This window comes from Zonotrichia leucophrys, chromosome 14 (genome assembly GCF_028769735.1).
Source record: "Zonotrichia leucophrys gambelii isolate GWCS_2022_RI chromosome 14, RI_Zleu_2.0, whole genome shotgun sequence".
NCBI classification, from domain to species: Eukaryota; Metazoa; Chordata; class Aves; order Passeriformes; family Passerellidae; genus Zonotrichia; species Zonotrichia leucophrys.
In genome coordinates, this window is record NC_088184.1 from 1,458,042 (window position 1) to 1,485,173 (window position 27,132).

The window sequence follows — 27,132 nt, forward strand, 5'->3', positions numbered from 1 at the left end:
GCTCCAAGCCCTGTCCAACCTGGCCTTGGGCACTTCCAGGGCTGGGGCAGCCACAGCTTCTCTGTGCCAGGGCCTGCCCACCCTCACAGAAAAGTTTTTCCTGATATCTAATCCAAACCTGCTCTCTGTCAGTGTGAAGAATTCTCCTTTGTCCTGTTACATGTTCTTGTAAAAAGTCCCCCTCCATCTTTTTGTAGGATCCCTTCAGGATCTGGAAGGCCACTCAGGAAGATCTAATACCATTCAGGTCTCATTTTTATCACAAATACTCCTTCTCATTTCTGTGCAGTCATTCTGGGACCCTCCAAGGCACATTCTCTGAGACAAACACAGCACATTGTGACAGCAGCACATCTCCACAACCTTACAAGCAAGCCAAAATTATTGCAAATTAACCCAGAATTCAGCTCTCTTACAGACTGCTAGACAGGCCCTGTATGAATAAAGAACACCCTATTTAAATAACTTCTCTTTCTGTGCTGTTTGTTCCTTTATGCATTTCCCCTTTTGCCTCTTGGAGCTCTGTGAGATGTCACCCTGTGCCTTGCTGAGTTTTGCCTGATTCCCCTTGCCTGGGAGTAAAGCCTGACACAGGTTTGCTATTCTGGGTCACCAAAATCAGTGTCACCTCCAGGAGCACAGCTCTTGTCAGAGCTTAGCTCTGAGCACTGCTCTGCAAGGTGGGGTTGGAACAGCAGGGTTAGCAGAGAGGGAGCTCTGCTGGGCTTGGAGCAAAGGCACAGTGATATGGTAAATTCAGAGGAAATACTGGAAACCAGCTGAGAAACATGAGAGCTTGGGGAAGCAGTGCTTGATCTTTGTATGACATGAGGCTCTCCAGAGGCTGGTGGGAACATGGAGGATTTCCTTTCCGGAGCCAGTGAGCTGAGAGCACAGAGCTGTTGAGGCTCTGTGCCTCAGAGGTTTAAAATTTAAATTATTATTATTAAATTTAAATTTAAAAAGTTGAGAACTTCACAGCTCTTTTGGAAACAGACAGCTCAGGAGACCCCAAACACAGCAGCCTTGGAGCAGCATCCCCTTCTTTCCACCCCTTGCCAGGTGCCAGCACCAACCACACAATGCTTATTTCATCCAAAGCCTCACCCTCTGTGATGCTTTAATACAAAATCTTTTTTCTTGGGACCTTAAATACACATCTATGGAATAATACAGACTGTGGAAGCAGCATCAGGAGTTTCTCTTTCAGGCCATGGAACTGGTCCCTGCTGGGACAGTCCTGGTCTGTGCCTTTCCAGCACTCAAGGAGGTGGAGTTCAGAACTTGTATTTTGAGAAAATGACTCAATTCCATGACTGTCAGAGATGAAACTGAAACTTCTGTGGATTTCCACAACAGATTGTTGATTTTCTAGCTGATTAAGTGCAGCCTAAACAGGTGTGTTTCCCCCGTAACTTTTCCCTTTTCTCCCAGGTGTTTCAAGTGACATTGGGAATATGAAATAACACAGCACAACCAAAGTCCTGCTCCTTCCCCAAATCCTGTTTGTGCTGTTCCCTGACAAGTGTGACAAGCAGTGGCTGGAGACATCTCCCTGGGATGCCACCTCCAGCCAAATGCTTTTGGAGAAACCCTGCCAGCAGCAGATTGGGATCTGCTGGTTAACCCCAGGGGAACTGGAGGTGTTTTTCCAGAGCCAGGGCACACCAGACTGGTGAGACTGGATTTTGCTGAGTGTGCCTCTTACCTGTCTGTGTAACACAGGAGATGAGAACAAAGCTCTGGGGCCAAGCCCACAGGTAACACCAGGATTTGCTATCATTCCATCACAGCAGAGAGCACTGGGCAATGAGCTATTAAACAGGATATCCCAAGATGAATATTTTCTCCTTCCTGGGAATATTCCTTGTAAGCAGTCCAAAGGATTATGTCTCCTTTTAAAAGAAGTCCTTTAATTTATATTCTGAGGTATGCACTCCCAAGATTTAATTTACCCCAAGCTATGAAATTAAGCTTACCATGAATTTCAGACTGGTTATTTATGTGATATATTCCACCACACAGTTGCTGGTTTAGCAGTGCAGTGATACCTCGAGTGCACGAGATGCTGGTGAGGGTCATGATTTTGCCTAAGCCTTTAATTTAGACAATAAAGGATCCACATGCTTTGAACCCCCACAAAGAAGATTTGAAGTAATCTTAACAAATTATTTGTAAAAGCCAGATTGTACCCCATTTTCCTGCAGCTTCTCAATGCATCTCCCCAGGAGCTGCCAAAATAAAAGGGAGGAAAAATGGTCTCAGGCTGTGTCTTTGTCTGTGAGATGCTGAACGCAGCAGCTGCAATCAGAACCCAGAGAGCAAACTCCTTGTGAGGAGTGTTTCCATTTTATTTTCCAGACCTCTGCCCATCCCCATCCAGTGCTGTCCCAGCCTTGCATCACGTGGATCTCATTTCCCAGTGACACCAGGGACCTTTACTGAGCTATGTTCACTATGTCCTGCCACGTTCCAGGGAGGGCTCGCTGTCCACGCTGTGACCAGAGCACCCTGCTGGCCTCCTGCACTCTGGCCAACAACTGCCTGAGCTGCTGCTTCCCACTCCAAGCACTGCAGCTGGGATAAGCTATACAAAAAGAATAAAAAGAGAAATTCCTATCCCAAGACAACTAGGACACTAGGGATTAAGCTGCTTTGATTACAGTCACTAAATAGACTTTGGTTTTTCATCTGAAATACCAAAAGGGATCTGTTGGAGACCCCTGAGTCCCTCAGGTACATTCATGCTACCCAGAATACAAGCTCTAAAAGGCTGCCACAGAAATCCAGGCCTCTGTAGCCTCATGAGAATATTTTTCCTATAAAGCTGCAAAACCGTGAGCAAAAAGCCTTGTACGATAACTCGGAGGTAGACACGCAGGGGAGGTTGCTGAAAAAGTCTTGGATAGTTAGGAAGAATGATTCTTGTTTCTCAGTCTGCTTGGCCTGGAAGCTGAGGTGCCTGGGGGTGTCTTTCCCATCCCTTGGGATGGATGGCCATGGTTCACAGCACCACCAAGCCATGGGGTATTTATGTCGACTTCTTAGGCAGTTCCGTGGGGCTTGGTGGCTGTGGTTGGTCACTCTTGGTCTGGCCTGCAGGAGGGGGCCACGTGGTCTTCTGATGGAGGTGGCTGAAAAGGAGAAAGATGCCTTAGGTGGTTTGGGAGAAGGACACAGAGGGTAATTATTATAGCACTCGTTATTTAGGAAAGAAGAAGCAGCCACGGATCTTGCCTGGTTAGACTGTGCAGGCTGCCTGTTTTGTCTGAAAATGCTTTTCATAACCTTGAAATTATCATTTGCAAATGGGTACTTTGTACCTAAACAAAAAACCGTGCTGGCAGATCTTCAGGTTGAGTTAAGCTAAGAAAGCAGTAGGAGATATTTAGGTCTCAAAGTGCCCTTTCAGATAACTTTAAGAAATGGCTTTGTTAAATACAAGCAATTTAAGAGGTTTCAGGGAAATTTAACAGTTTAAGGTCCAAATAAAGCCAAGTCATCCTGCTTTCCTTGTCTGGAGCTTCACAGCATCTCGATATCACAGCATAAAAAATTAACATATTCAGTGATGCTTTTTCCCTTACACAGAGTGCACTTAAAAATGCTGGCTAGACAAGCCACAGAACCACAAATTCCCATCTGGCCTGAAGGAAAACCAGCATTTTATAAAGCAAAATAGAAATCCAGGAATTCACACCGTGCAGGGCAGGAAGTCTCTTTCTGTCTAGGAATTTCACAGCATTTCTCTGTCACGGCCATCTGGAGGCCTCTCCTAGACTGTCTGATCAAAAGTCGTCAAGCAACAGTTTTGGTTAAAAAACCCCAACAAAACAGACAGGAATTTTTAGTATCTGTGTTGTCCAAATTACAGACCACAGCAGTTTTGACACCTACTCCTTGTAATTTGGGATTCCTTCAGCAGGCAGGCACTGGTCCCTGTCCCATGGCAGAGCTGCAGATGGAAGCACAGAGCCAATGTTAGTGCAGAGAACATGCCCAATGCTGCTGCATTATGATAATGCACATTTAAATGGGGCAGGAGCTCAGAAAATGCTGACAGCACTCACAAACCAGAGGTGCTCCTGAAAGGCTGCAATTATTTCCTTTGTGTCTTGTGCTTTGAGACAAAGCCAGTGCTGGGCTGTGGCCACACTGAGCTGGTGAATAGCATCAAAGTAAGGACTGGGCACCTGTTTGGGGCTGTGCATTCACCTGGACATGACACTGAGGAGGTCAGACACTCATTTTGTGGGGGAGGAGACAAGCAGGGTCAAATAATTGCCACCAAGAAATGTCTATGGCTTATGGACCAGCTCAGAGTCCCAGACTGGGAAAGCCAATCCAGACTGCCACGGAGCTGGATTGTTCCCTGGTTTGCTCACAGGTGTGAGGAAAAGGGAGCATGGCTGGTTTTTACTCCAAGGAAATGGGGGGGTGACTGTTCCCTTCTGCTCAGCACTGCTGTAATGGTACCTGGATGGCAGAAGGAAAGTTTGGATCCTGGGTCTAAAGCTGTTGGGAAACTGGACAGGATCCAGCGAGGGAAGCCCCAGGCCTGCAGGGAGAGGCTGGGGAGGGCTGAGGGAGCTGGGCTGGTTTAGCCTGGCAGAGAAGAGGCCAGGAGGCAACTTCACAGCCCCCACTGCTACATCAGGGAAATTAAAGGCTGTGGAGCTGAGCTGTTTTTGGCAGGGCAGCCGGTGTAACTGGGGGCAGAGGCCACAGGCTGCCCCTGGGGGAGCTCAGGCTGGTGCTGGGGAGATCTTTGTCACAGAGCAGTGAGGGAACACCGGCCAGGAAGGCTGTGGATCTCCATCCTGGCTGGCTAAACCCACTGCAGATCCCCTCTACTGGGATGGCTCTGCCTGGAGCAGATCTGATCTTCAGCATTTCAACCATCATTTCAGTGGTTCTGTGAAACCCTCCTCCTGCCTGTCAGGGCTTTTCCCCTGGATAAACACCTCTCCTCTAGCCCTGGGCACAAGTCTTTGACTCCATACCCTGCGAGTCTGCATTGCAGATCCACAGATGAGTCACATGGATATAGGGTAATTACATCCCAGTGAGCAGGAGAGAATCAGGGAGGCTCAACTGGTATGGAAAAATATGGAAGGTGCTGGAAAGTGCCAATAACACTGGCAGAGATCCCTGGGACTTGCTGGGATTCAGCTTTCTCTGGTTCATTTAGTGCTTACCGTCCTTGTTGGAGAGGATTGGTGCTAACAGCTCTTTAGCTTCTGATAGCAAAAGGTCAACAAGATCTGAAGGTGGAAGAGATGTGTCTGAGACTGCATCTGTTTTATCCTCTTCTGTTTCATGGTTGACGCTTATAAATACGGAAAGTGCCATCAATAGTTCTGTCAGAGAATGGGCATTGACAATCCTGGCCAGCCTCTCAGGAAGGATCTGCTACATAAATTCTGTGTGTTTGGGGGGTTGCATCTCCATCCCTCCGCATTCAAGTGTCTGTTAGACACACTTGCATTGCTTTGTTACAGAAAAATAGCAAAGTATTCTTTAAAACTTGTCAAAAGCATTTCCCCCGCATTATATTAGAAAGAACCAACTCGGAAACTTAAAAACTGATCTCCATGCGTCTTAAAAACTGGCTTTTAAAGGGACTGGTCATTATCGATGGGACAGTGAGTTTTCAATGATTTAATCAGTTAAAAACACACATAGAGTTGTGGTACATTTATGCCCAAGTGATAGGAGACAGGCTTGGGTTGGAGGGGAGTCCAGAAGCCTGAGCTCTGTTTCTGCAGCCATTCAGCAGCTGAGAGTCTGCAGAGCTCCTTGCTTACACTCTGTCTGCTCTAACTGCTGATAAAAAGGATGGGGTTCTGAAGCCAAAACTGGTTTATGTTTGGAAAAGCAGGTGGGTCAAAACTCTGCTGCTCTGAAACAACCTGCTTGGGGTCTCTGCTGACAAGAGCAATTTAACCTAAGCTGAGTTTCAGCTCCTCACCCCCAAAAAAAGCCTGAACAGAGGCCCAAGTCCCCCAGCAGCCTCCAAATCATCCTTCTCCCATGGTTTCACTTCCAAAGTGAGAGTATGTTTAGAAACTCTGGGTGGGTTACGTGTGAAGCACCTTCCCCAGAGAAAGGTCAGAAAAGGACATTTCATGTTGTTGTTCACCATTCCCAGAAGCCATCTCCTACCTTTTCTCATCTGGTAAATGACTGTGTGCGCTCAGGACCTTGTAAATGTTCTGTCATGCAACAGAAAAAAAAAAAAAAAGGGTTTCAAACTTGTAGGAATGAATAATTCCTGAGAACAAACCCCATGGGTTTTTCCTGATGATCAGATTTAATATGACAGTAATCAGCTTCTGCTTATTCATTGCCCTTGAAGCAAATATCTCAAGGCCTTTTGCAGCTCAGGCAGCATTCATGAATTTACAGACACATCTGAATTCTGCATTTGAATACCACTGCTAAAACACATGAAATGCAACACAAAAATCCTCTTCCAAGGAATAATTTTGCAGGCTGCATTTCAGTGATCATGGCTGCCAGCAACCCCTGGCTCCTGGGCTGGACCTGCACGTGTAAGCTCTCATTACCATGCACTTCTCCAGCACTACTGAGGGGTGGAGGAAAAATGAAGACATTTTGCTCCAGTGCTCAAAATCCTGTGATGTTTGACCCTGGGGTCAATGAGATATATGTCCAAAGTCTGACCCCAAACTGCACAGGCTTTAGCAGATAGTGCTGAAGCTCTGGAGCATTTAATTCTTCCTTCTCTGGAGCAGAGGACACAGCATCTACATTGACACAGCATCTACATTTCCTTTTGCTCCACTGCTTCTGCTTGATTTCAGGAGTTCCTGGGACAGGCCACCAGTAGCCATGGCAGATACACTGACTACTAATGCTTCTCATGCTGGCCAGTTTATTAATTACACAGACTGGTGTTCCCAATATAGGGAATGAAGTGGAAAACCCATCAAAGGAAGCATTAAACTCTGAGATTTTGCAGGAAATCCAGGGGGAAAAGCTCTGGAAGAGCAAAGCCACTCTCCAGGTTCCTATTTATAGACCTATAGCAAGGGAAGGTGAGCACGGATGATTTTGACAGCCTCAGCACAGGGAGCCAGGAAGAGCAGAGCCACCAGCAAAACCTGCACCACAGAGTTTGCATTGCTCCCAGGGGGATGAGGAGATCTGAGCTCATCCCCTGCTTCCTCCTAACCAACACACAATGACTTTTTTGGGTGGAGAGGGGAAAAAAACCCCTCTTGCTTATGGAGCAGGAAGTTGATTGGACTTGCAAAAGCACCCTGAAGGAAAGAGGCCGTGGTGATGCTGCAGCAGTGGGCAGGTGCACACCTCACCTGCACAAACAGGAGCAGTTTCCTATTGCAGATCTCCAGGCGCTTCCGCGACACTTCGGATTTTCGTAGCTGGCCATCAGCCAGGGACAGCTGCCTCCTCAGCTCCAGGATGTCCTCCTGACACAGGGACACAGCAGGAGGAGAAAGGGGCTGGTGGTGCTCCAGCCTTGGCTTTTGGAAACAACAGTTTGGGGCATTTGGGAAGGGACAGTGGAAGTTATGCAAATTATAACACAGATCCAGAGACTGTGTTGGCCTTGTGGTCCCACACAGCAAATGATCTGTGTGCTATTTCATTTTCTCCTGTGTAAATAGAAGGAGGGTAACCTTAGTTAGTTGTGGCCTGTGTAAATAGAAGGAGGGTAACTTAGTTGTGGCTGCCCCATCCCTGGAAGTGTCCAAGGCCAGGTTGGATGGGACTTGGAACAACCTGGGATAGTGGAAGGAGTCCCTGCCCATGGCAGGGGGTTGGAATGAGATGAGCTTTATGATCTCTTCTGGCCCAAATCATTCCATGACTCAATGAACCCACAGAAGAAGAGTCTGAAGGGCTGTGGGTTTTTCCAGGGGGTTGCATTACCTCTATTTCAGAGACGTGCTTTGCTTTTTTCCCTGCCAGCTGCATCTTCAGTTCTGCAATTTCAGCCTCCAGCAGGTGGATCACTTCCTCGTAGTCCTGCTCGGCGCTGTGGGCCTGTCTCTGCACCACCTCGGCCATCTGCAGTTTGCTGTGCAGGCTCCTGTTCTCTGACAGGAACCCCAGCGCCTTCTGCAAGCACCAGGAACTTCTGATGAGCACCCCACGTCCCCCTCAGCTGCCAAACCCACCCCCAAACCCACCCCAGCAGCCCAGAAATCCCTCCACTAACTTGGTTCAGCCGCTGAAGCTCATCCTCCATCGACTTCTTGCTGCTCTCCACTTCTCTCAGGAGAGACTGTGGGAAATATTTTCACCAGATTAGAAGCAGCAAGTGACAGGACATTTTCTAGAATGCCCCTACCCACCAGAATGTTATTTTGCAGAAGTTCTGTGCACTTTGTCCCCACACAGGGAGAGCTTTTAGAGCTGTGACCTGCAGAATTCCACCTGGACACAGCTGAGGTGCTCACAGCCAGGTGAGGGTGAGAGGACAGGTGCTGCTTCTGTTAATCACACACTGGAATTCTTAATGAGAGCTGCTTTTAAAATATGTTAACTCCCTGCTGAGAAGGGACTGCATGCTTTGAGTACAAATAAGTTTTCCTTTGAGGTTGAGAGCGAGAAAGAGGCAATTAAGGAGAGTGGAGGGTGAGAGGCTCCTGTGTGACTGAGGAATGCACAGAATGCAAACTGGTGACTTCTCCAGAGGGACAGGCCACCCCATTACCCCCACAGAGAGCCATAGCAAGAAATCCCAGCCAAGAAATCTGCTCTGAACCTTCAGCCTGCGGACTTCGTGCCGCAGATCCCTCATCTCCAGCTGCAGCTGCTCCAGGTCCTCGCTGCCATTGCAGTTGAGAGAGTCAAAGGTCTGCAAGGAGAGGGACAGACTCATCACACATTGAATCAGAATCACCTAAAAAGGGAGTCAGCGTTTTTATGCCATAGATCAAAAGGCACATTAAATAATTCAGCTCCAGGATGGTTCATTTTGCCCCACAGAATTTCACTCTCCGATCCCCATCATTGCTGGTATGGCTGAGCTAGAGTGAATTTTCACTTTGTGAACCAAATGAAATTACTTAGAATTGATTAATTATGGCTATTTCTCCTTCTGCATAACTGCCAGGCTGCTTCCTCATATTATCCCATAGATACTCTTATTTCCTTATTACAAATGAGAAGTTTGAGGTCTTTTATGGAATTTTCTATTAAAAAATGATTAATTAATAGTTCTGCTTTGTCTCTCTAACTCTAGAACAACCAGAAAATTGTAATTTAGCTTTTCCCATCGCAGAATTCCATGGATTTCAGGTGGAAGATCCATGGATTCAATGTAGCAGAGCTTTGGGGTGACTGACCAGGGAGTGAAAAGCTGATGTATCCAGCAAATTGGCCACTTCGTGCTGAGTGAAGAGCACAGAGCTGGAATCCAGACCAGCCTCGTCCAGCTCCTCCTGCATCAGATCCCTGAGTGCTTGGAGAACATCTGTGAGAAACAAGCAGTTTTTACCAGGCTAAAAGAGAAAATTGCTGTGGGTTAGGAGAAAATGCCACTGGTTTTGGGGCCATCCAGGGTTTAGAGATGCCAGACAGGTTTCTCTAATAATCCTGGGTTTGTCAGCAACCCCATCAAGCTTAAATGAGTTGTTGACAGCCTTTATTAGACTCCTGTTCCTTATCCAACTGAAAAACCTGATATTTTTAAAACCCAGAAAACCCCAGATATTTTCACAGGGGAGTTTTGACGACTGTGGTTCTGAAAGTTTTAAAATTTTAAGCTAAACCCACATTTCCCTGAAAAAAGGCACCTGCTGCCATTTCTCACATTGCTGATTTAAACAAAAAGGTAACTCAGTGAGTTCAGTACTTAGAAAAGGTGTTAAATTTACAAGTCTAAAAATCCACATTAATTTTGCTTTCAGACATGAAGGGAGGCACAGCAGAAGGGGCTGCGTGGGACAGGTGGGGACCATCAGGGAGGTGGCACCAGGGTCCCAGAATCACAGAAATATGGAATGGTTTGGGCACAAAGGAACCATAAAGATGATCTTATTCCATCTCCTACCATGGCAGGGACAAATTTCACTATTCCAAACTGCTCCCAGCCCTGCCCAGCCTGGCCTTGGGCACTGCCAGGGATCCAGGGTGGGCACCCTGTGCCAGGGCCTGCCCACCCTCACAGGGAACAATTCCCAATTCCCAATATCCCATCCATCCCTGCCCTCTGGCAGTGGGAGCCATTCCCTGTGTCCTGTCCCTCCATCCCTTGTCCCCAGTCCCTCTGCAGCTCTCCTGGAGCCCCTTCAGGCCCTGGCAGGGGCTCTGAGGTGTCCCCCAAGCTGGAGGAGGCAGCTCTGCAGGTGGGGTCTCACCTGAGGGGCACAATCCCCCCCTCCTGCTGCCCATAGCAGGGCTCAGCCCAGCCCAGGGGGGTTTCTGGGTGCTCACAGCCAGGGCAGCTCCAGCTCTCACCCTCCAACACCCCAAATCCTCCCCCAGGGCTGCTTTCCATCCCTTCTCTGCCCAGCCTGGATTTGTGCTTGGGGCTGCCCTAACCCAGGTGCAGAACATGCACTTGGTATTGTTGAACTTCATGAAGTTCACAGGGTGCCACCTTGAAGCCTGTCCTGGATGGTGCCTGGGCTGCAGCAGGAGCCAGAGTCTCTGTGCAAAAGCAGCACATTTGCTAAATACCCCCAAATATCCTCTTTTCTGCTCAAACTACAGCTCCAGTCACTCGTAGGATAGGGCTGTGTTCTGTGTCCCGTCCCTCCCTCTGCACAAAACATTGATCCAGATGCCTTGTGACTGTTCTCTCTGCTGGGGACATTGCTGATGGCTTGGGATTTTTGCTGAAAGCCTTCTGGGGAGCAGACCTTGTGGGTCAGCTATGCTCTGGAAGGCCACAGAAAGCAGAACTGGCCTTCATTTTCTGTGTCTCCTCTGGCCAGTTCCTGCTAGGAAAACTGGGAATTTAAGGAAAATAAACCCTTGCACCAACTTTCTTTTAGTCTGATTTTACCCATGATAGGACAATGGGAATGGCTTTAAACTGACAGAGAGTAGGTTTAGATGAGATGTTAGGAATAAATTCTTCCCTGTGAGGGCAGTGAGTCCCTGGCACAGTTTCACAGTGAAGCTGTGGCTGATCCTTCCCTGGAAGGGTTCTCTTGGACAGGGCTTGGAGCAGCCTGGGATAGTGGAAGGTGTCTGATGGAATGAGATGAATTTTGAGATCCCTTCCAACCCAACCCATTCCAGCATTCCATGATTCTACAGAATGCCTTCTTTTGTGTTTGTGACTTCCCTCTTTATAGGCTCCATCCCTACCCAGGCAGGTGTCTCACCAGCCACTTCTGCCCCTTTTTCCCTTTTTAGCTGCCAGTGAAGCTGCACAGAAATGTCAGATCCTGCTCACCTCCATAGGCCACAGTCCCTTGTGAGTCCGTGGTCAGGCTTTGCCTGAGCTGCCTCTTCTTCTCCTCAGTCACATCCAGACCAAGGTACTGCAGAACCTGGAGCAGAAACAAGAGCCTTTAAAAACAAAAATACTGGAAAAGCAATTCTTTGGGGTAAGCACTGGGAAGACACTTGGTGCTGGGTTTCTCCAGGCAGCATCTCCCAAAGGAACAGGCTTGGATTGGATTTGCAGTCTCTCCTTTGCTGCACATGTACAGAAATGTCTGTTCCTGAACTCAGGTTCACATCCCTCCAAGAACATTTTATCTGCAATCAGATTTGCAGCTCCAATGAGTTTTCAGGACTTTTATCAAAAGCCAGTGGAGTTTCAGCAAGACTCAGCTGGCAAGAGCTCAGCCTCTCCTTTCCCTTGCTGCTCAGAAATTGTGTTTGGGACCAGGAAGATAAAAGCTATTAACAGAGTGTTTCTCATGGAGAGAGGAGACATTCAAACATTTTGCTCCTCCACTGCATGTTTTGCTCTCTCATTACTCCTGATGCCCTAACTTCCACTGATGTTTATCAGCTCAACCTCAGGGCAGCACACAGAAGCAGATCAGCCTGTGCAAGCCCCACTTCCCTGCTGGCAGCAGCAGCTGAAAGCTTTTAAAAGACAAAGTGGAGCAGACTCTGGGAAAGAGCCTGAGTGAAACGCTCACCTGGGCCAGGCTGCACTCACAGCTCCTGCTCACAGGAAATTCCCTGCCAAGGGGCTCGGAGGGATCCTCGCTCACCTTCCCAGCGCCAGCACCGAGTCCTTGGGATCCCTCTGCTGTCCCATTGCTCTGCCCACCCCCCTGAGCAAGGCGCTGCTGCAGGCTCCCTCACTTTGGGATATTGGCCGCCCCAAAGCCACCTCGGGCTGTGCCAGGCGGTGTCACCCCCCCAAAGCTAACAGAGCTTTGAGAAGCGAAGCCAAGCGCTGCGCTCCTGCCAGCCTGAGGAGCAGAGGTCGCTGTGCCAATGCCACCCTGGAGAATCCCGGGCTCCGAGAGCGGCTCCGCGGCGCTGCCGTCGGGGGGCAGCAGATGTTCGTCACATCGGGGCCTCCGTGGTGGCCCTGTCCCTCATCCCCCCTCAAACGCCGGAATAACCCAAGGTGCCAGACTGGAGAACCACCCTGTCCCTCCCCGGGGTCTCGGTGAGCAGATGGGCAGCTCTGCTCCATGCCCATGGTGGGAGTGTGTTCTCCATAAAATGATGGAAGAATCTCGATGGGATAACTCCTGTCTCAGCCTCCCCTCCCGCACACCAGGCTGCCTGAGGTCACCCTAGCAGTGACGGCAGCACCAAAAGTTTGGAGGGCACAACCTTAGCCAATGTCTAAAGGAGGTGCAGCTGCCAGGAAAAGACTTCTGGAGCTTCAGGGAGCACCAAGAAATAGCCAAGATGAGCCAAGGGATGTTTAAATGCCCCTTTGGACACAGTCAGGATGTTTCACCCTCATAACCTGCAGCAAGCTCAGCTGAAGCTGGACTATTTCCTGCACAGTGCACAAGGAGGAGACCTTGCCCTGGGGACAGGGACCCTGCCACTCACCAGTTCCAGTTTTCCATCCTTGAGCCGGATATGGGGATCCAGGGCTACTTTAGGTTTGGTGCCTGAAGCTGCTTTGTAGTTAGAAGCTGAAGCAGGTGCTGAAAAATCAAAACCAAAGATTAATGGGGAAGCATTTGGGTAGAGGTGTCTGCAAAGCAAAACTCAGATTTTTTGTTGCATGAAATATAAAGTGTGTGCAGCAGGGCAAAAATCCAAGTGCAGGATTTACTAAAACCAGCTCTGGAAGGTTGAACTAGGCCTCTCTTGGAAAGATTGGATACTGGGGGAAATCCTTCTGAAACTGGGCTTCTGCATGGTTTAAAGTGAGATGTTTCATCCAGGGACAAAGAGCTGCAAAAAAATTCCAGCACTTTGGAAATTTCCAATCACAAAGTTTTGTGGAGTTTTGGAGTTATGGTGAACTGTGAGAAAAATGAATTAAAATCTGCCTGGTTCTTTTCTACTGTGATTAAACAAAACAGGAAGAATTCCTGACACTCATAGGAATGAACAGATTAAAAGTGATGTGGGAAAGCACCACTCTGAGATTTTTTCCCTTCCCAAGACTGTAATAAGCCTTGAACCCTTTTCCCCTCAGCTGGGCAGGCAGGGTTTTTGGGCAGAAGGAGCCACATGTGCTGTGAGGCAGGTACAGAGGCAGAGAGACCCAGAGGCAGCAGCTGCTGAACTGGTGGAAAGCTGGGGGATCCAGCTGCCAACAGCTGGCTCAGCATTGCCTGCACAGCTGAAAAGGTCCCGAGCACAGAAGTCCATCCCTGGAGGGAACCCCACCTTTTCCACTATGATTAACCCTTGCCTGTAAGGAACCATGAAGAGGGCTGCTCCTGGAGAACCCACCCGGACTCCAGGAGGGTGCAGGGTCTGTGCCTGCCTCTGCCCACCCTCAGACCTTCAGCCCAGTGACAAGGCTCCTTCTGGTGCCAGTCATGACATTTGCCCAGGGAGCAATTCCTGCTGCTGCTTGGGTCTGGATAACATCACAGGGAGCTCTGTTTGGCCAAGTCCCACTGCTCCTCTGGAATCCCTGCAGCATTTCTCCCTCACCTCGCCCTCCTGGCCATCGGGGCAGGGCCCAGGTGCCAGGAGAAGGCAGTGAGTAGCAGAGGAGCTGCATAATCCTCCTAATCCAGGCCTCCATCTGCTCTGCTAAGGCCAGCAGCTGGGAAGCAGCAAGAGGCAGCAAATGGGTTTGCTGGATCAGCCACCAGCACTTCCCTCTCCAAGTTCAAGGGCAGAGCCATTACCCTTGGAGCCATGGCTAATCAGGATTAGCTCCATGTGCTGTCAGCTCTGGACACAGCCATATCCAGGGCATCCATCAGGCACCCAGAGAGAGGCACTGCCTGGCCCAGGCTCCCAGCCTGTGGTTCTTTCAGAGTCACTTTGTCTCCATGGATGACAACACTGGCACAAAGCCTCCTTGGCATCCCACACTCAAATCCTGGAGTGAGCAAATCCCCAGCTAAGTCAGGCCATGGGTGGGTCACTGCTGGTACTGGGCTGCTCTGTCCCCATCCCCAGGACTGGCTGTCCGTGGTGGCCACCTGAGAGTGTCCCTGGCACCTGCAGGGCGCTCAGGAAGGGAGGACAGAGCTCATCCCCATCCCAGGGCCTCTCCAGGGCAGCAAGGAAGGCAGAGCTGAGCTTGCCCAAGGTGAGCCAGGCATCCCTGGGAGCAGCTGCCCCATGTGTAAGCACAGGGAAGGAAGGGCTGTTGGATTTGAGGCTGCAAGAATGGTGGGCAGCACTTGTTCAGGATTTGTTGGGTAAATCCATCTTTCCCTCAGGGCAGGAGTAACCTTCCTCTCACAGGGGTATGGGGTACCTGGTGGAGGTTGTCTCCCAGGGCTCTGGGGATTATTGAGGTTTCCTCAATAGCATTAAGGGATTTGGGAAGCTGCAGGGTGATTCAGGTTCAACCCCCATTGCTGCCACGCTGTTGGATGAACAGAGTGGTTCTCTCCACAAAAGGTAAGAGCTCAGGAGACCCAGAGCATAAAGATGAAACACAGAATGGAAAATAAGCAAAACCTGAAGCTTGGATGGAGAGATAAATCTGATTTATTTAACATCTCTAAGCCATTTCGCAGTTTGGCCAATTGAGGGCATCCTCAAAGCCTGTTCAGAGCCCAGGGTTGCTGTGTACATCCCAACTCTCCACATCCCAAGGGAATGTGGCCTGTGGAGAACCTGCTGCATGTCTGAGGTGGGCAAAGCCACTGCTGCAAGTGAACCCCAGGCTGAGAGTGCAGGAATTTGTCTTCTTGAATACCTCAGTCCTTGAATGCCTTAGTAAAGAGTTTTGCTGCTATGGGCAAACATGGATATAATGACTACTGACTGAGTAAACCAAGCTGCTGCCTGCCCTCTCTCTGAGCAGGCTGAGTGTCACTATCACCCCATTAAATTCCACTCCAGCAGTAGAAACACTGATAAAAAATGTGGTAATAGCACAAGAGGAATGGCTTTGCACTGCCAGAGGGCAGGGATGGATGGGATATTGGGAATTAGGAATTGTTCCCTGTGAGGGTGGGCAGGCCCTGGCACAGGGTGCCCAGAGCAGCTGTGGCTGCCCCTGGATCCCTGGCAGTGCCCAAGGCCAGGCTGGGCAGGGCTGGGAGCAGTTTGGAATAGTGAAATTTGTCCCTGCACATGGCAGGGGTGAGATGAGCCAGGCTTTAAAGTCCCTTCCAAGGCAATCCATTCTGTGATTCTGTAATTTCCTCAGCTCTGAGGAGCCACAGCTGTTTGTCACCCACACAAAGGGAATGGTTGAGCAGGACTCACCTGAGACTGTGAGCTCTGGTGGGCAAATGTCCGGAGACAAAGAAGGCACAGGAAAAGGATTTTCACGTCTATTCTAGAAAAACAAGACAAAATAGCACAGACAGTTGCTAAGGAGAATCTGTTGGTGTAAATAATGAGTAGGAGATAAGTTCAAGGCAGAGCCATGAGGGCACCACATCCATCCCTTGTGCAGGTGGGCCTGAAGAGATTCCAGGGGTTTCTGTGGGAGCACCTGGCACAGGCTGAGCCGCCCCAAAACCTCTGGTCACACACAAACAGTTCTGTCCTTTCTGTAGCTGTGCCTGAGTGCTGGGGCTGGTTTTGGCCTTGCCTGGTCTCTCCCTGAAGCTCTGCATCCAATCCAGCAGGGAGGTCCCAAGTCTGACCACAGCCAGGTGTGATATTCACCCCAAACCCATCATTATCCCAGTGAGCAGGGCAGGAAGCTGAGATCAGTTCACACCCTTTCTTGTGTGCTATGTCATGGCTGAGAGCACAAGGAAGAGGGAAAAATAACCCAAAGGTGAGCACCACCAAGAGAGCTGTGACACAGCTGGGGACTTGGGTGCCAAGGGGGCACAGGACTGGTGTGAGGACATACAGACAGGCAGCACATCTGACTGGGCACTCTTGCCCTGGTGTGGCAGTTAGAAGTTCCATCTTTAGCAGTTCCATCTTTCAGCAGCAAAGTGAGGAAAGAAGGCATTTCAGTCCAGCCAATGGTGGGATTTCATACAAATGCACAGCATCATAAGCTGGGGGTGAGGGCTCCAACCACAGCACCCAGGCACAGCTCCAGGGGCTCTGGTGCCTTTCTAGGGCACATCTCCAGCCTGGGGCACCCAAAGGGAACACATATGTGACATTCATGTAAGTCTGTGTCCCCACAGGTCTGGAAAACAAGGCGTTTTGTGAATAGTCTTATATGAAAGGAACATCCAGCCAGCCTCTTTTGAAGGAAATGTGTGTGGAAGAGGGCAGAAAGGACACCCAGCATGGCAGCAGTGCAGGAGGGGAGTGACAAATGCACAGAATGGAGCTGCAGACCCTGAGGGTTGTGTGGTTAAACCCTGTCCAGCCATTCACAGCTCCAGCACTGCTCTGCAAACACAAAGTGGAGCTTGGCTTTGCAGCAGGAACGAGCCTGGCTTATCATTAGAGCAGTCAGGAGCAGGAATGGGCTGTGCAGGAATGCTGGGGATTCATCTTCATCACAGGGCTTGGAGAATAAAGAGTTGTGCCTGCCTTTGGCTAGGAGCCTAGATCAAACTGACTCCAGAGATCCCTTCCAGCCCTATGACTGCTGCTGAATGAGATGCAGGTTCTATCCACAGAAGGGCTTTGTTTTTTTTTAAACCTGAGACTCTTGAAACAGGTCTGAATGCAGGCCCTGAAGATGAAACTCCTGTCATTACCTCCACAGATCCATCTCTGTCTCAAACCCAAGAGAGAAGAAATTATTTCAGATTTAAAACATCTGCCTGCAGGTAAATACATCAACAGCACAGACTTCCCACTGGATTTTTAGAAGTATTACTAGGGACTCCCTGAAGAAGAGTTCTCTGATCAAGGATTGGTATCTGTCTCCAGGATTGGTATCACACCTCTTTAGAGATGAATTTCCACCTACCTCTGGGGACCTCACGTGGACCTTCAGCCTGCAGGAGCTCAGGCCGTTCCCCAGAGCCTTTGGAGGTGGGGATGGGCTGTTGCTGTGCACTGACAGGCCAGGGTGTAACCGTCCCCTCCCAGGGATAAAGGCCACTTCTGTGCTTCCCTCGTGTCTTCAACAAACAACAAACACACAACATCTTATTAGCCAAACAAAAGGCACAAATTTGCAGAGCTCCCGTGCTTGTGGTTCTGTCTCCAGGATAACCTCACCTAAGCCTGAGTAGCCTGCACCAGTGCTGCTGGATCTCCACCAGCTGTAATCCATTGAATCATGGAATGGTTAAGGTTGGAAAGACCCCTCAGATCATTGAGTTCCACCATTTCCTGGGTACTGCTAAGGCCACCACTGACCCACATCCCCAAGTGCCACATCTCCATGGCTTTTGAACATTTCTAGGTGATTCCACCACTGCCCTGGGCAGCCTGTGCCAAGGGCTTTACAACCCTTTCCATGAAAGAAGTTTTTCCTAATATCCAATCTAAACATCCCCTGTCACTACTCGAGGCTGTTTCCTCTTGTCCTGTCATTTGTTAATTGGGGAAAAAGCTCAATTCCCACTTGGCTCCACCCTCTTGTACAGATCCATAAGATCTCTCCTGAGTCTCCTTTTTTCCCCTTCTTTAACTTCAGTTCTGTTTCAAAGCAGTGATAGGAGATACTCATGAGGCCCAGAACATTAGGAAGGTCTGGATTACACTTCAGGATGATCCATGCCTTCAAGATTTCCTGATGTGACCACCTTAAAGAATCATTTGAGGCTAATAGTGCCCTTGAAGCCAAACCTTGGTATGAAGTGTTCTGCCTAAGACTCAGCAGCACCTGATGATGACAGGAAATACTTTCTATGCCTACCTGAATTTGGCTTTTTCAATTATTTTTCTGGCCTCCTCATGTGTGCTGCCCACCAGAGAATCTCTGTTGATGGCAATGAGTTGGTCTCCAGGTCGGAGCCGACCATCCTAAACAAACAGGGAGAAAGACACAGCATTGAGAAGGGACATCTCTGCCCAAAGCCTTCTCCTGCAACACAAATCCTCATTACTCCATGCAATTATCCATCTACTCCTAGAAAAGCTGCTTCAGAACAGCCACAGCCTCTAGGAAAGGTGCCCAAGCTCCTGAGGGTCCCCACACCAACTTACCTTGTAACAGTCCCCATCTGGCAAAAGCTCCTGGACATAAATCATGGGCCCGTCAGGCCTGTTGGATCCACCACTGATTGTCAGCCCCAAGCCAGAGGAGTTTGCTACAGAAATGCTCTGGATTCCTGAGTCAATGGAGTAGCTGCAAGGGAGAGAAGTCAGCAGGTGACTCAAGGTGATCTGGGTTATCTTCTCATATCACTGAACAAACTGCCTGGATTTATTTCCATGTGTGATCCTTCTGCCTTCTCCCAGCCTTTTATTTGCATCCTTTCTTCCACCCACCGTTGGAAAGGGGAAGTGAGGCCTCCTGTTCTTTGGCAGACATTGTTCAGTGTTATTAAAGTGACTGCTTCCCCTAATCCCCAATAGGGGAATACTTGTTTAGAGAAGAAACTAAAGATTTAACCAGAATATACTTGGCATTCCTGGTTTTATAAGCAAAAGCACACAAATGATCAACATGTCGTTGCTTGAACCCAACTAAGTCACCAGACAGCAATTTACAGATGGATCAGCTATCAAGCAGCTCTTAGGAAACATCAAAGTGAAAACAGATGGGTGTGTCTTAACCAGGATTTGGACCCAAAATCATGCAAGATGTCCTAAAAAACGGGCATCCTTTACAGCAATACCCACCACACTGTGATCTGCTGCTGTGGCAGGTGGCTTGTCCAGTTGAGGATGGAAAGGAGCAGAGATTTCACTGAGCTCCCATGGGCAGCATTGCAACAGGGGGGTTGGGGAAGGATTTGGTGGTGCATAAGGAGCAGCAAGCCTTTTCCTCCAAATGGGATGGGTGCAGCTGGTGGGTGCAGCTGGCTTTTTGCTTTTCAGTTTATTTCCACAGCAGCCCTTGCCCAAAGAGTCTGCACTGGCTCCTTGTGTTACAACTTCAGACCCAACAGCAGCTGAGCATCCCATGCCCCACAGTGACACCAGCACAGGTTCCCAAGCAATGCCATCCCTGTGGTCACACACCCCAGTGGAAGGGGTGCACGGGCCATAGTATTATGAAAAAACCATTGCTTTAAGGTGAACAACCTTAGGGAAATGAAGTAATGAAATCAGCATTAAAATGCTCTGTTCAGCCCAGAATCTCAGACACTGGCTGTGGTGAGATTTGATTGCACCCAGCTCCCATTGCTCAGTGGAGGGACAGGACCTCAGGTGATGCCACAATGAGAAGTCACAGCCTGGGGACAACCTGTGGTGAGCAGAAGGGGTGGCAGCCACGTGCATGAACAGACCCATGGCCCAAATTACATCTCACAGCTGACCACCAATGCTCAGGTGAAACCAGTGGTCTGTGATTCCAGGGGAGGACCTCTGGGGCCTGGCAGCAGCATGGAGACAAGCAGAACATGGCACAGCATGGCAAGGAGGTCACCAAGACAGGCTCCTCAATGCCCATTTTCCTGCCCATGGTGGAGGGGTTGGGATAAAATGATCTCTGGGGTTCCATCTCACCCAACCCATTCTGGATTCTACACCTCAGCCTGGAGGGAATTAACAGCACAGTGAGGATGGCTTGAACAAAGCAGCGGCCAGTAGATGATCTGGTGTCTCCTCTGTTTGGATCTCTCGCTCCACGCAAGCAGCTTAAACCTCTGGTGCCAAATATTTGTCCTCTGCAAATCCCTAATAAGCTGGTATTTAGCAAGAGGATTTACTGGTTCTGCAGTGAGGGCTGATTCTCTTTACCAGTGCCTTGGCTTGTTTGTGCTGGCAAAGGAGGGGAGCTGTGAGCCCTGGGGACAGATGGTCCCCATTCCAGGACTGTGAACAGCCTCCGAGCTGTCCCTCTGGAGAAGGGCCCTGGAGACGGGACTGCAGAAAAACCAGCTCAGCCTGTCCCAGCCTCTGACCCTGCAGAGTGTGCCAGGGCACATGGCCACATGGAAACACACTCTGGGAGATGCTCTGGCCACCAAAGGATGGGGTGGCTGCAGGCTGATGACCCCAAAGCAAAGGGCATCAGGGATGTTTGCATGCAGAGGTGCTGGTGCTCTTGGAACATGGGGTCAAAGTGCCAGGAGCAGGGCAAGAGGAGACAAGCTCCAAAAACAGCTCCTGAGAGCAGCACCAGCCTTGCAGGAACACTCTGCTCGTGGTTTACAAGGTGATGTGCAGGTCCCTCTCAGCTGGCTGCAAACCATGGCCTCTCCCTGGGATTCACAGGGGAGGAAGAATGTGGAAACCCAGGACACCAGGAATATTTCTCTGTCTGCTCTGGGGTGCTCTGACCCCTAGGGGAGCACTGACTTTGACCCTCATTCATGGAGAAAGTTTCTGAGACTTCAAGATAGACTGGAATCCACAAAAGTGTGAAATAGATTATAGAGAGCACTATAGGGGTGTCACTTGGTGAGAAATTGAGGCTTGGGGATTTTTTGTATGTTGTGGATGGAAGTGAGATGGAGAGCACAGGGTGTCGTCCTGGGTTTCTTCTTCATGGGTTTGGGTGGCATTTTGTAATTGGGCAGAAAAGTCCCCATTGCAGCTCGTTGGGATCAGTTATTGGGTTAAAAGGGAAAATAATCTAGGTGTCAGTTCTTAATTGGATAGTTTAGTCTTAAAGGACCTTGTAACAAGAGATTGTTGGCCATTTTGTGCCTTGTAATGAAAAGCTTCCAAACTCACAGTAATGAGACTGTTTTACTGATAAGAAATAATAAACACTTGAATCACGATCTCAAGTGTCTTCAATCCAGACTCATAAAAACTGATGACTGGTACCCACAAAGAAGAAGAGCTGCTGCATGGTGCAGACATATGGATTGTCTCAACAGGGAACCTTTTCACCCCCACGTGAACAAACCTCCCAGGAACAGCCAAGATGCCACCACCACATCCAGAAGATGCTGTGGCCCCTGAACCGTTCTGGTGATAGAAGAGTAGAGAGGTGATAAAGATGAACAAAACTGTTCAACAAGCCCTGGAATTCTGTACTGGGTGTATCCTCTGCCATTTGCTGGTGTCCTGCTGCCCGGGTTGGGGGGCTGTGTACGTACTGTGCGTGAGGAGCGTGCGCCAGGCTGCCCAGGAAGGGGCCGTGCGAGGTGGCCGGGCTCAGCAGCAGCGGGCTCTGCGAGCGCGACGACGAGCCCGACGAGGTGCTCTCCAGGTACCGACCTGAACACCAGAGGCACGGTCAGAGCAGGGCACTCAGACACTCCAGCATCACCCTGCCCCCTGCTCTGCTGCTGGGAGATGATGCTGCACCCCTGGATTTCTGGGGAAAGCCACATGGTGGTTAAAGACACCAGGATAGGGCTGGAGGAGAGGAAACATTCAACCTCTTTGGCACAATTCTGTTGTCATTATAGTGCAGGAGTTCTATTGTCATTACATTGCAAGGGTTCCATATTGCTAGAGTTTTGTACATCCTTGATGTTTCTTGTAGGCAGCTCCTCTGAGCACCGACTCTTCCTTGTCCTCACAGTAGCCAGCTGACTCCAATTCCCCTCAACTAACCAATCTACTCTTTTATAACACTTTTCTGATTGGCCTGTTAACATCAGGCCTGCTCCTAATCCTTAATAATTGGCTCAGCTGCAACTCTGTAGGGGGGTAAGATTACTTTCTATACTACCTTTATTTACTTATGTTGCTATCTTTACTTACTTTATGTTCTATCCCCCTACACACTTCCAACGTGGGACTGCCAACCCTACACACCTCTGCCATAGGGGAAGGGCCAGCAGCTCTCTGGTGGGATGTCAAGCTGTAGGGAAAGCTTTCTTCCCCAGGTTTTCTGTGCTGGCACCATGCTTAGGTCAACCTTGTTGCATCTCATTAAACATTTCCCATTAGCAAATGAAAAATAAAATAATGATATTTAAATGAATTATTGCTGAAACGCCTTGAAATTCAGAGCAAAAATGTACAGCTGCATTTACTGATGGAATCAGCTGCCCAGCACATGAGTTAGGCAGAATCTGGGGATCAGGGGAGTGGTTATGATCCCAATTCAAGCTCCCATGGCAGCATTGGCCATGCTCTTGGCATGCACCAAGGGTCTGCAATAAGGACAAACTTTCTTCAAACCTCCACCCCAACACCCCAAATGCAACCACAGCTCCTTCAGAATGACACTGGGATAAAGGAAACTCTCTCTGCAGGGAGAGGAGATTTCAGTTCCCTGCAGAGCTACTCACTGCCGCCGTGCAGGACCGGCGAGCTCCGCGCCGAGCCCGTGTTGCTCTGGGAGCCAAACTTCTCCAGCAGCTCAGAGAACTCTCTCCTGCAAACAAAACCATGGTGCAGTCAGCTGCTGCTCAGAGCTCCCCCCACGGGATTGTATGGCCAGAGAGCCCCTGATGGCAGGGACTGGGTACCAAGGCTGCAGGGCTGGTGCTCTCCAGCTGTGGGAGCAGACAAAGCTTCCTCCTGCACAAGGGGAACACCCTGCTTTCAAGAGCTTGTGCAAGGCTTCAGGTCTATAATCAATCCCATGGCAGTGCAGCTCTCCTGTGATGGGCTGGAGCTCCAGAGTGCTCCTTCCCTGCCCTGGAGCGTGTTCAGGACAAGAGGAGCTGGGAAGGGACGCATCCTTAAAGGTCTTTTCCAATCTTTACGATCCTATGATTCTATGGACAGGCTCTGTGCTGAGAGCTGTCATTCCTGAGAGAGGGCAGATGAGCACTGGAGCCCTGCCTTGCATTCTGCCTTGCACCCCTCCTCATGGACCCACCTGGGAATGTTTTCACTCCAGCTATAAGGCTCAAAAGTTTTGCAAACACACCACAGAAATTAAACCCTGCCAGAAGGAGCTGTAACTGTGCAAACAAAACCCAAAAATTCTCGGCCTATTTGTGACTCCTTCTAGGACAGTTAAATACAGGTTTTTCTCTGGTTTTCCTCCTCTTTTCCTGGACAGAAAGCAGATCCTGTAGCTCTTGCTGGAGTAAAGAGGGAGGTGGCTTTTGGGGCACCTGCAGAAGTATCAGCCCACTTTCCTAACCCATCCATGATGATGCTCTCCACAAACATCACTATACCCTTGGAGCATGACACCTCAACAAACACCTGCATGCAATCTCATCCCCAAAATCCCCTGGAAACAGATCTCCATGCCCAGGCACCAGACACTTTGTTCCAGGTGGAGTTTGACCACCGTGTGTGGAGCTCTTGATGAGCTGGAAGTCCCTGTACACCACAGGTGATTTTCTTCATGACCTTTATTTGTGTTTTTGAACTCCATTAAGAACTACCATTGTCCACTACATTTATCACAAGAACTACATTTACCAGCTCCTGCCTCATTTCTGTAACCTTTCTTTGAGTTGCTGTGAGCCCCTCACATCCTTGCAGATGAGGAGGCATGGAAAGGAATCACATCTCCATGTTCAGCAGCCTCCTGATCCAGCCCTGCCATGCTGCTCTCATGCTGTCCCTCTGCACTGGGGGGTGTTCTCTCCCTTCATAACCCAACCTCACCTGCAGGATCTGACCTTTTGGCAGAGAGATCCTCAAGGATGACTAATTTCTTACACATGCCAGTTAATAAGCATCCAGGCAGTGGGACAGACCCTGCAAATGTTGTTTCAGCGGCCACAGTAACACCATTAGATGTGGTCTTTGAAGGCAGGAGGGAATCCCCATGGGAAGGAGCCTTCCTGATGCCATAGCCCCAGGAAAAGCCTGGTGATGAGTGGCTCCCTCTCAGGCTTGCCAGTCAGACAAGCTCCAGAGGTGAACCTGTAGGAAGCCAGCCACAGCAAAGTTCCCTGAGCGAGGAGACTGCAGTGACACACTCGCAGACGCTGCGTCATCTGCGTTCCTCACCAGGACAGATGTTGGGTGTTATTGGCTAGATTAGAGTCAACAATATTAAATGATGAATGAATCATCAGCTCCTCAGGTTCCTGCTGGAAGTGCTCTCAGTAATTTACATCTTCCCAGTCACAACCAGCTCATTAACAAACTTCAAAGACCAGCGCATGCCTTATCTAATATTGCCATCAAATTTATGCCTTATTCATTCCATTTAATGCTAATTTAAAACCCAAGTGTCACACAATGCTCAGTGACATGCCTTGGTGAATCCCAATATTTGCATCCATACTATTGTCTTTATCAACCAAACCCATGACCTTAAAAAAAGACCAGGATTTTGTTCAGAAACCCCACGTCCCACAGAGCATTTCTGGCTTTCACCTCTTGGGCACAAACTTCCAGGAACAGCCAAGATGCCATCAGGACACCCAGAAGATGCTGTGACCTCCCAGTCATGGTGGTGATAAAACAGTAGGGAGGACAAGAGGATGAACAAAGCCATTCTCCAAGCACTGGAATTCCTTATTGGATCTGCCCCTCAGATAGTGGCAGGCATTTTTGGTGGCCCTCCAAGGGACAGCTGTGTGGGGCCAGCCTTGTGTGACCTGCACTCACTGTGCATGAGGAGAAGGCAGTTTCATAATGTAAGGCACCAAAATATGTAAATTATTAGGAAAATTTCTCCACTGAAAGGATGTCAGGCACTGGAACAGGTTGCCCAGGGAAGTGGTGGAATCACTAGAAGGGTTCAAAAACCATGTGGATGTGACACTTGAGGACATGGTTTAACGGTGGCCTTGGCAGCGGTGGGTTGAGGGTTGGACTCGAGGGTCTCAGAGGGTTTTCCAACCTAAATGCTTCCACAAGCTCTGGGGAAGCACAAGGACAAGGCAGCCCCTGCTTTGCTGATCCCTGAGCTGAGCCTGGGGTGGATCTCAGCAGAATTATCCCAATTTCCCAGCACAGCCTCTGTGTTTCTGCAGCTGATTCACACCAGTTTCACTGGCAGCTCACACAGCCAGGGCCTTACCCTCCCTGACCCCTGCAGGGACAGCTCCAACACGCTGCAATCTCGCACATTATTCCCCATGGTTAGCAAGCCACCAGCACTCAGGCTTTGTTTTGGGCTGGGTATTTCTGTGGTCATCTATTGTTCCATTTTCCTCAGATAATAATCCAGCAGAGCACAGAGGAGGCTATAAACGCCAAACAATGGCTGAAATACTCTTAGTCAATGCAAATGCAACTGGTGCAGCAGCTCTGTGACCCTGCAAACCCCGTCACCAACCCGTGCTGCCAAACTCTGTCATAAGTGAGCACATGCACGGGCTCAGCACTCCTTGTTGTTGTTTATTTTGTGCCCTGAAATTCATCCACAAAGGAGGTTTATCATTATTTTCTCAGGAGCCTGAATGAGCTGTGAGGCTGGGTCCAGCCCAGGGACAATGTGACCAAATGCCACCGTCCCAGCTCCTGCTTTGTTGGTCACTCCTGCCAGCCCCAGTTCCACCAGGGACACAAACACATGACTAACTTGAGGCACACATTTATTTATCCCAGCAGAAAGTAAAGCACTTTCTGGTGCCAGTCTCGTGGGAATTAATTTTGTGCTCAGTGCTGTGTTTGGAGGAGCTGGACGGGGCAGACAATGCCCAAACATTGCAGATTAATGAAGGAGCACACTGAAGGAATGCCAGCAGGCCTCGCTTTGTGCTTTCAGACACCAAGAAGCTTTAGAAGATGTCTTTAATATTTAAAATTTGACCCTTACCAAAACATTGTGAATTGTCAGGTGCCTGCAGGACTAAAATGCCCAGCTTGATTAAAAAACAACAACCGTGGCGTTGTATGAGGTGGAAAGTTCATTTTAACAAGCCCTTCTCCAGTTTTTTTTCATTAGGATGCAAACATTTGAGGTCTGGAGGATGCTTGGCCCTGCACAGCCTCAGCCAGCCCCAGGGTGGGATGGGGGCTCTGCAGCATCAGCCAGCTCCAGGATGACTTTGCTGCAGATTAAGCAGCAAGGGGTCAATCTCCTCGCAGAAAATTGTTATTTTATCTCATAATGCCTCTTTGTGCTGCCCTTTTGTTCCTGGAAGAACAAAGGGTGAATCCTACATCAAAGGTTACACAGCGTCTGGAAACCTCAGCTCTGCACCACAGCTGGGAGAGAAAGTGGAGCCTGTGACATCAGAAATTACTGGTTTGTCTCAAAAAAAAGAAAACAAACCTGCAGGTGAGTGGGAGCCATGAACCCAGAGCACTCCAAAAGCGTCACAAAGGCAGATTTCTCACACAGCTCCACTGGAATGAGGGCACCCCCAGCCAGCCTGGAGCTGACACCCAGCTCTGTGGGGAGGTCACACCTGCAGGGGAGGGACGGGGCATCCAGAGGGACCTGGGCAGCCTGGAGAGGGGGAACCCTCAAAACTCATAAAGCAACACTCATAAAGCACAACCCATGCAAAGCTCATAAAGCACAACAAGGCCAAGTGCCTGGGTCAGGGCAGTTCCAAGCCCAGTCCAGGCTGGGCAGAGAAAGAATCAAAGCAGCCCTGGGGGAGGATTTGGGGTGTTGGGGGATGACAGCTGGAGCTGCCCTGGCTGTGAGCACCCAGAAACCCCCCTGGGCTGGGCTGAGCCCTGCTAGGGGCAGCAGGAGGGGGGATTGTGCCCCCCAGGTGAGACCCCACCTGCAGAGCTGCCCCAGCCCTGGGGCCCAGCACAGGAAGGACCTGGAGCTGC

The 27,132-nt window shown here is 49.6% G+C and overlaps 1 protein-coding gene across 1 annotated transcript in view; it reads right to left on the bottom strand.

Moving 5' to 3' along the window:
• Window positions 1–2,293: 2,293 nt before the first annotated feature.
• Window positions 2,294–27,132, bottom strand: part of LOC135454162 (syntaxin-binding protein 4-like) — a 47,611-nt gene continuing 22,772 nt past the window's right edge. The window contains exons 6-22 of the mRNA XM_064726035.1: window positions 22,767–22,852; window positions 21,621–21,741; window positions 18,607–18,748; window positions 18,317–18,423; window positions 17,420–17,573; window positions 15,790–15,862; window positions 12,982–13,079; window positions 11,402–11,498; window positions 9,342–9,469; window positions 8,759–8,851; window positions 8,210–8,275; window positions 7,921–8,109; window positions 7,341–7,457; window positions 6,166–6,215; window positions 5,199–5,329; window positions 3,898–3,955; window positions 2,294–3,134 (exon numbers count right to left, since the gene is read on the bottom strand). Of these exons, the coding sequence (XP_064582105.1) occupies window positions 3,032–3,134; window positions 3,898–3,955; window positions 5,199–5,329; window positions 6,166–6,215; window positions 7,341–7,457; window positions 7,921–8,109; window positions 8,210–8,275; window positions 8,759–8,851; window positions 9,342–9,469; window positions 11,402–11,498; window positions 12,982–13,079; window positions 15,790–15,862; window positions 17,420–17,573; window positions 18,317–18,423; window positions 18,607–18,748; window positions 21,621–21,741; window positions 22,767–22,852 (1,813 nt within the window). The 3' untranslated portion in view covers window positions 2,294–3,031. The remainder of the gene's footprint in view (window positions 3,135–3,897; window positions 3,956–5,198; window positions 5,330–6,165; window positions 6,216–7,340; window positions 7,458–7,920; window positions 8,110–8,209; window positions 8,276–8,758; window positions 8,852–9,341; window positions 9,470–11,401; window positions 11,499–12,981; window positions 13,080–15,789; window positions 15,863–17,419; window positions 17,574–18,316; window positions 18,424–18,606; window positions 18,749–21,620; window positions 21,742–22,766; window positions 22,853–27,132) is intronic.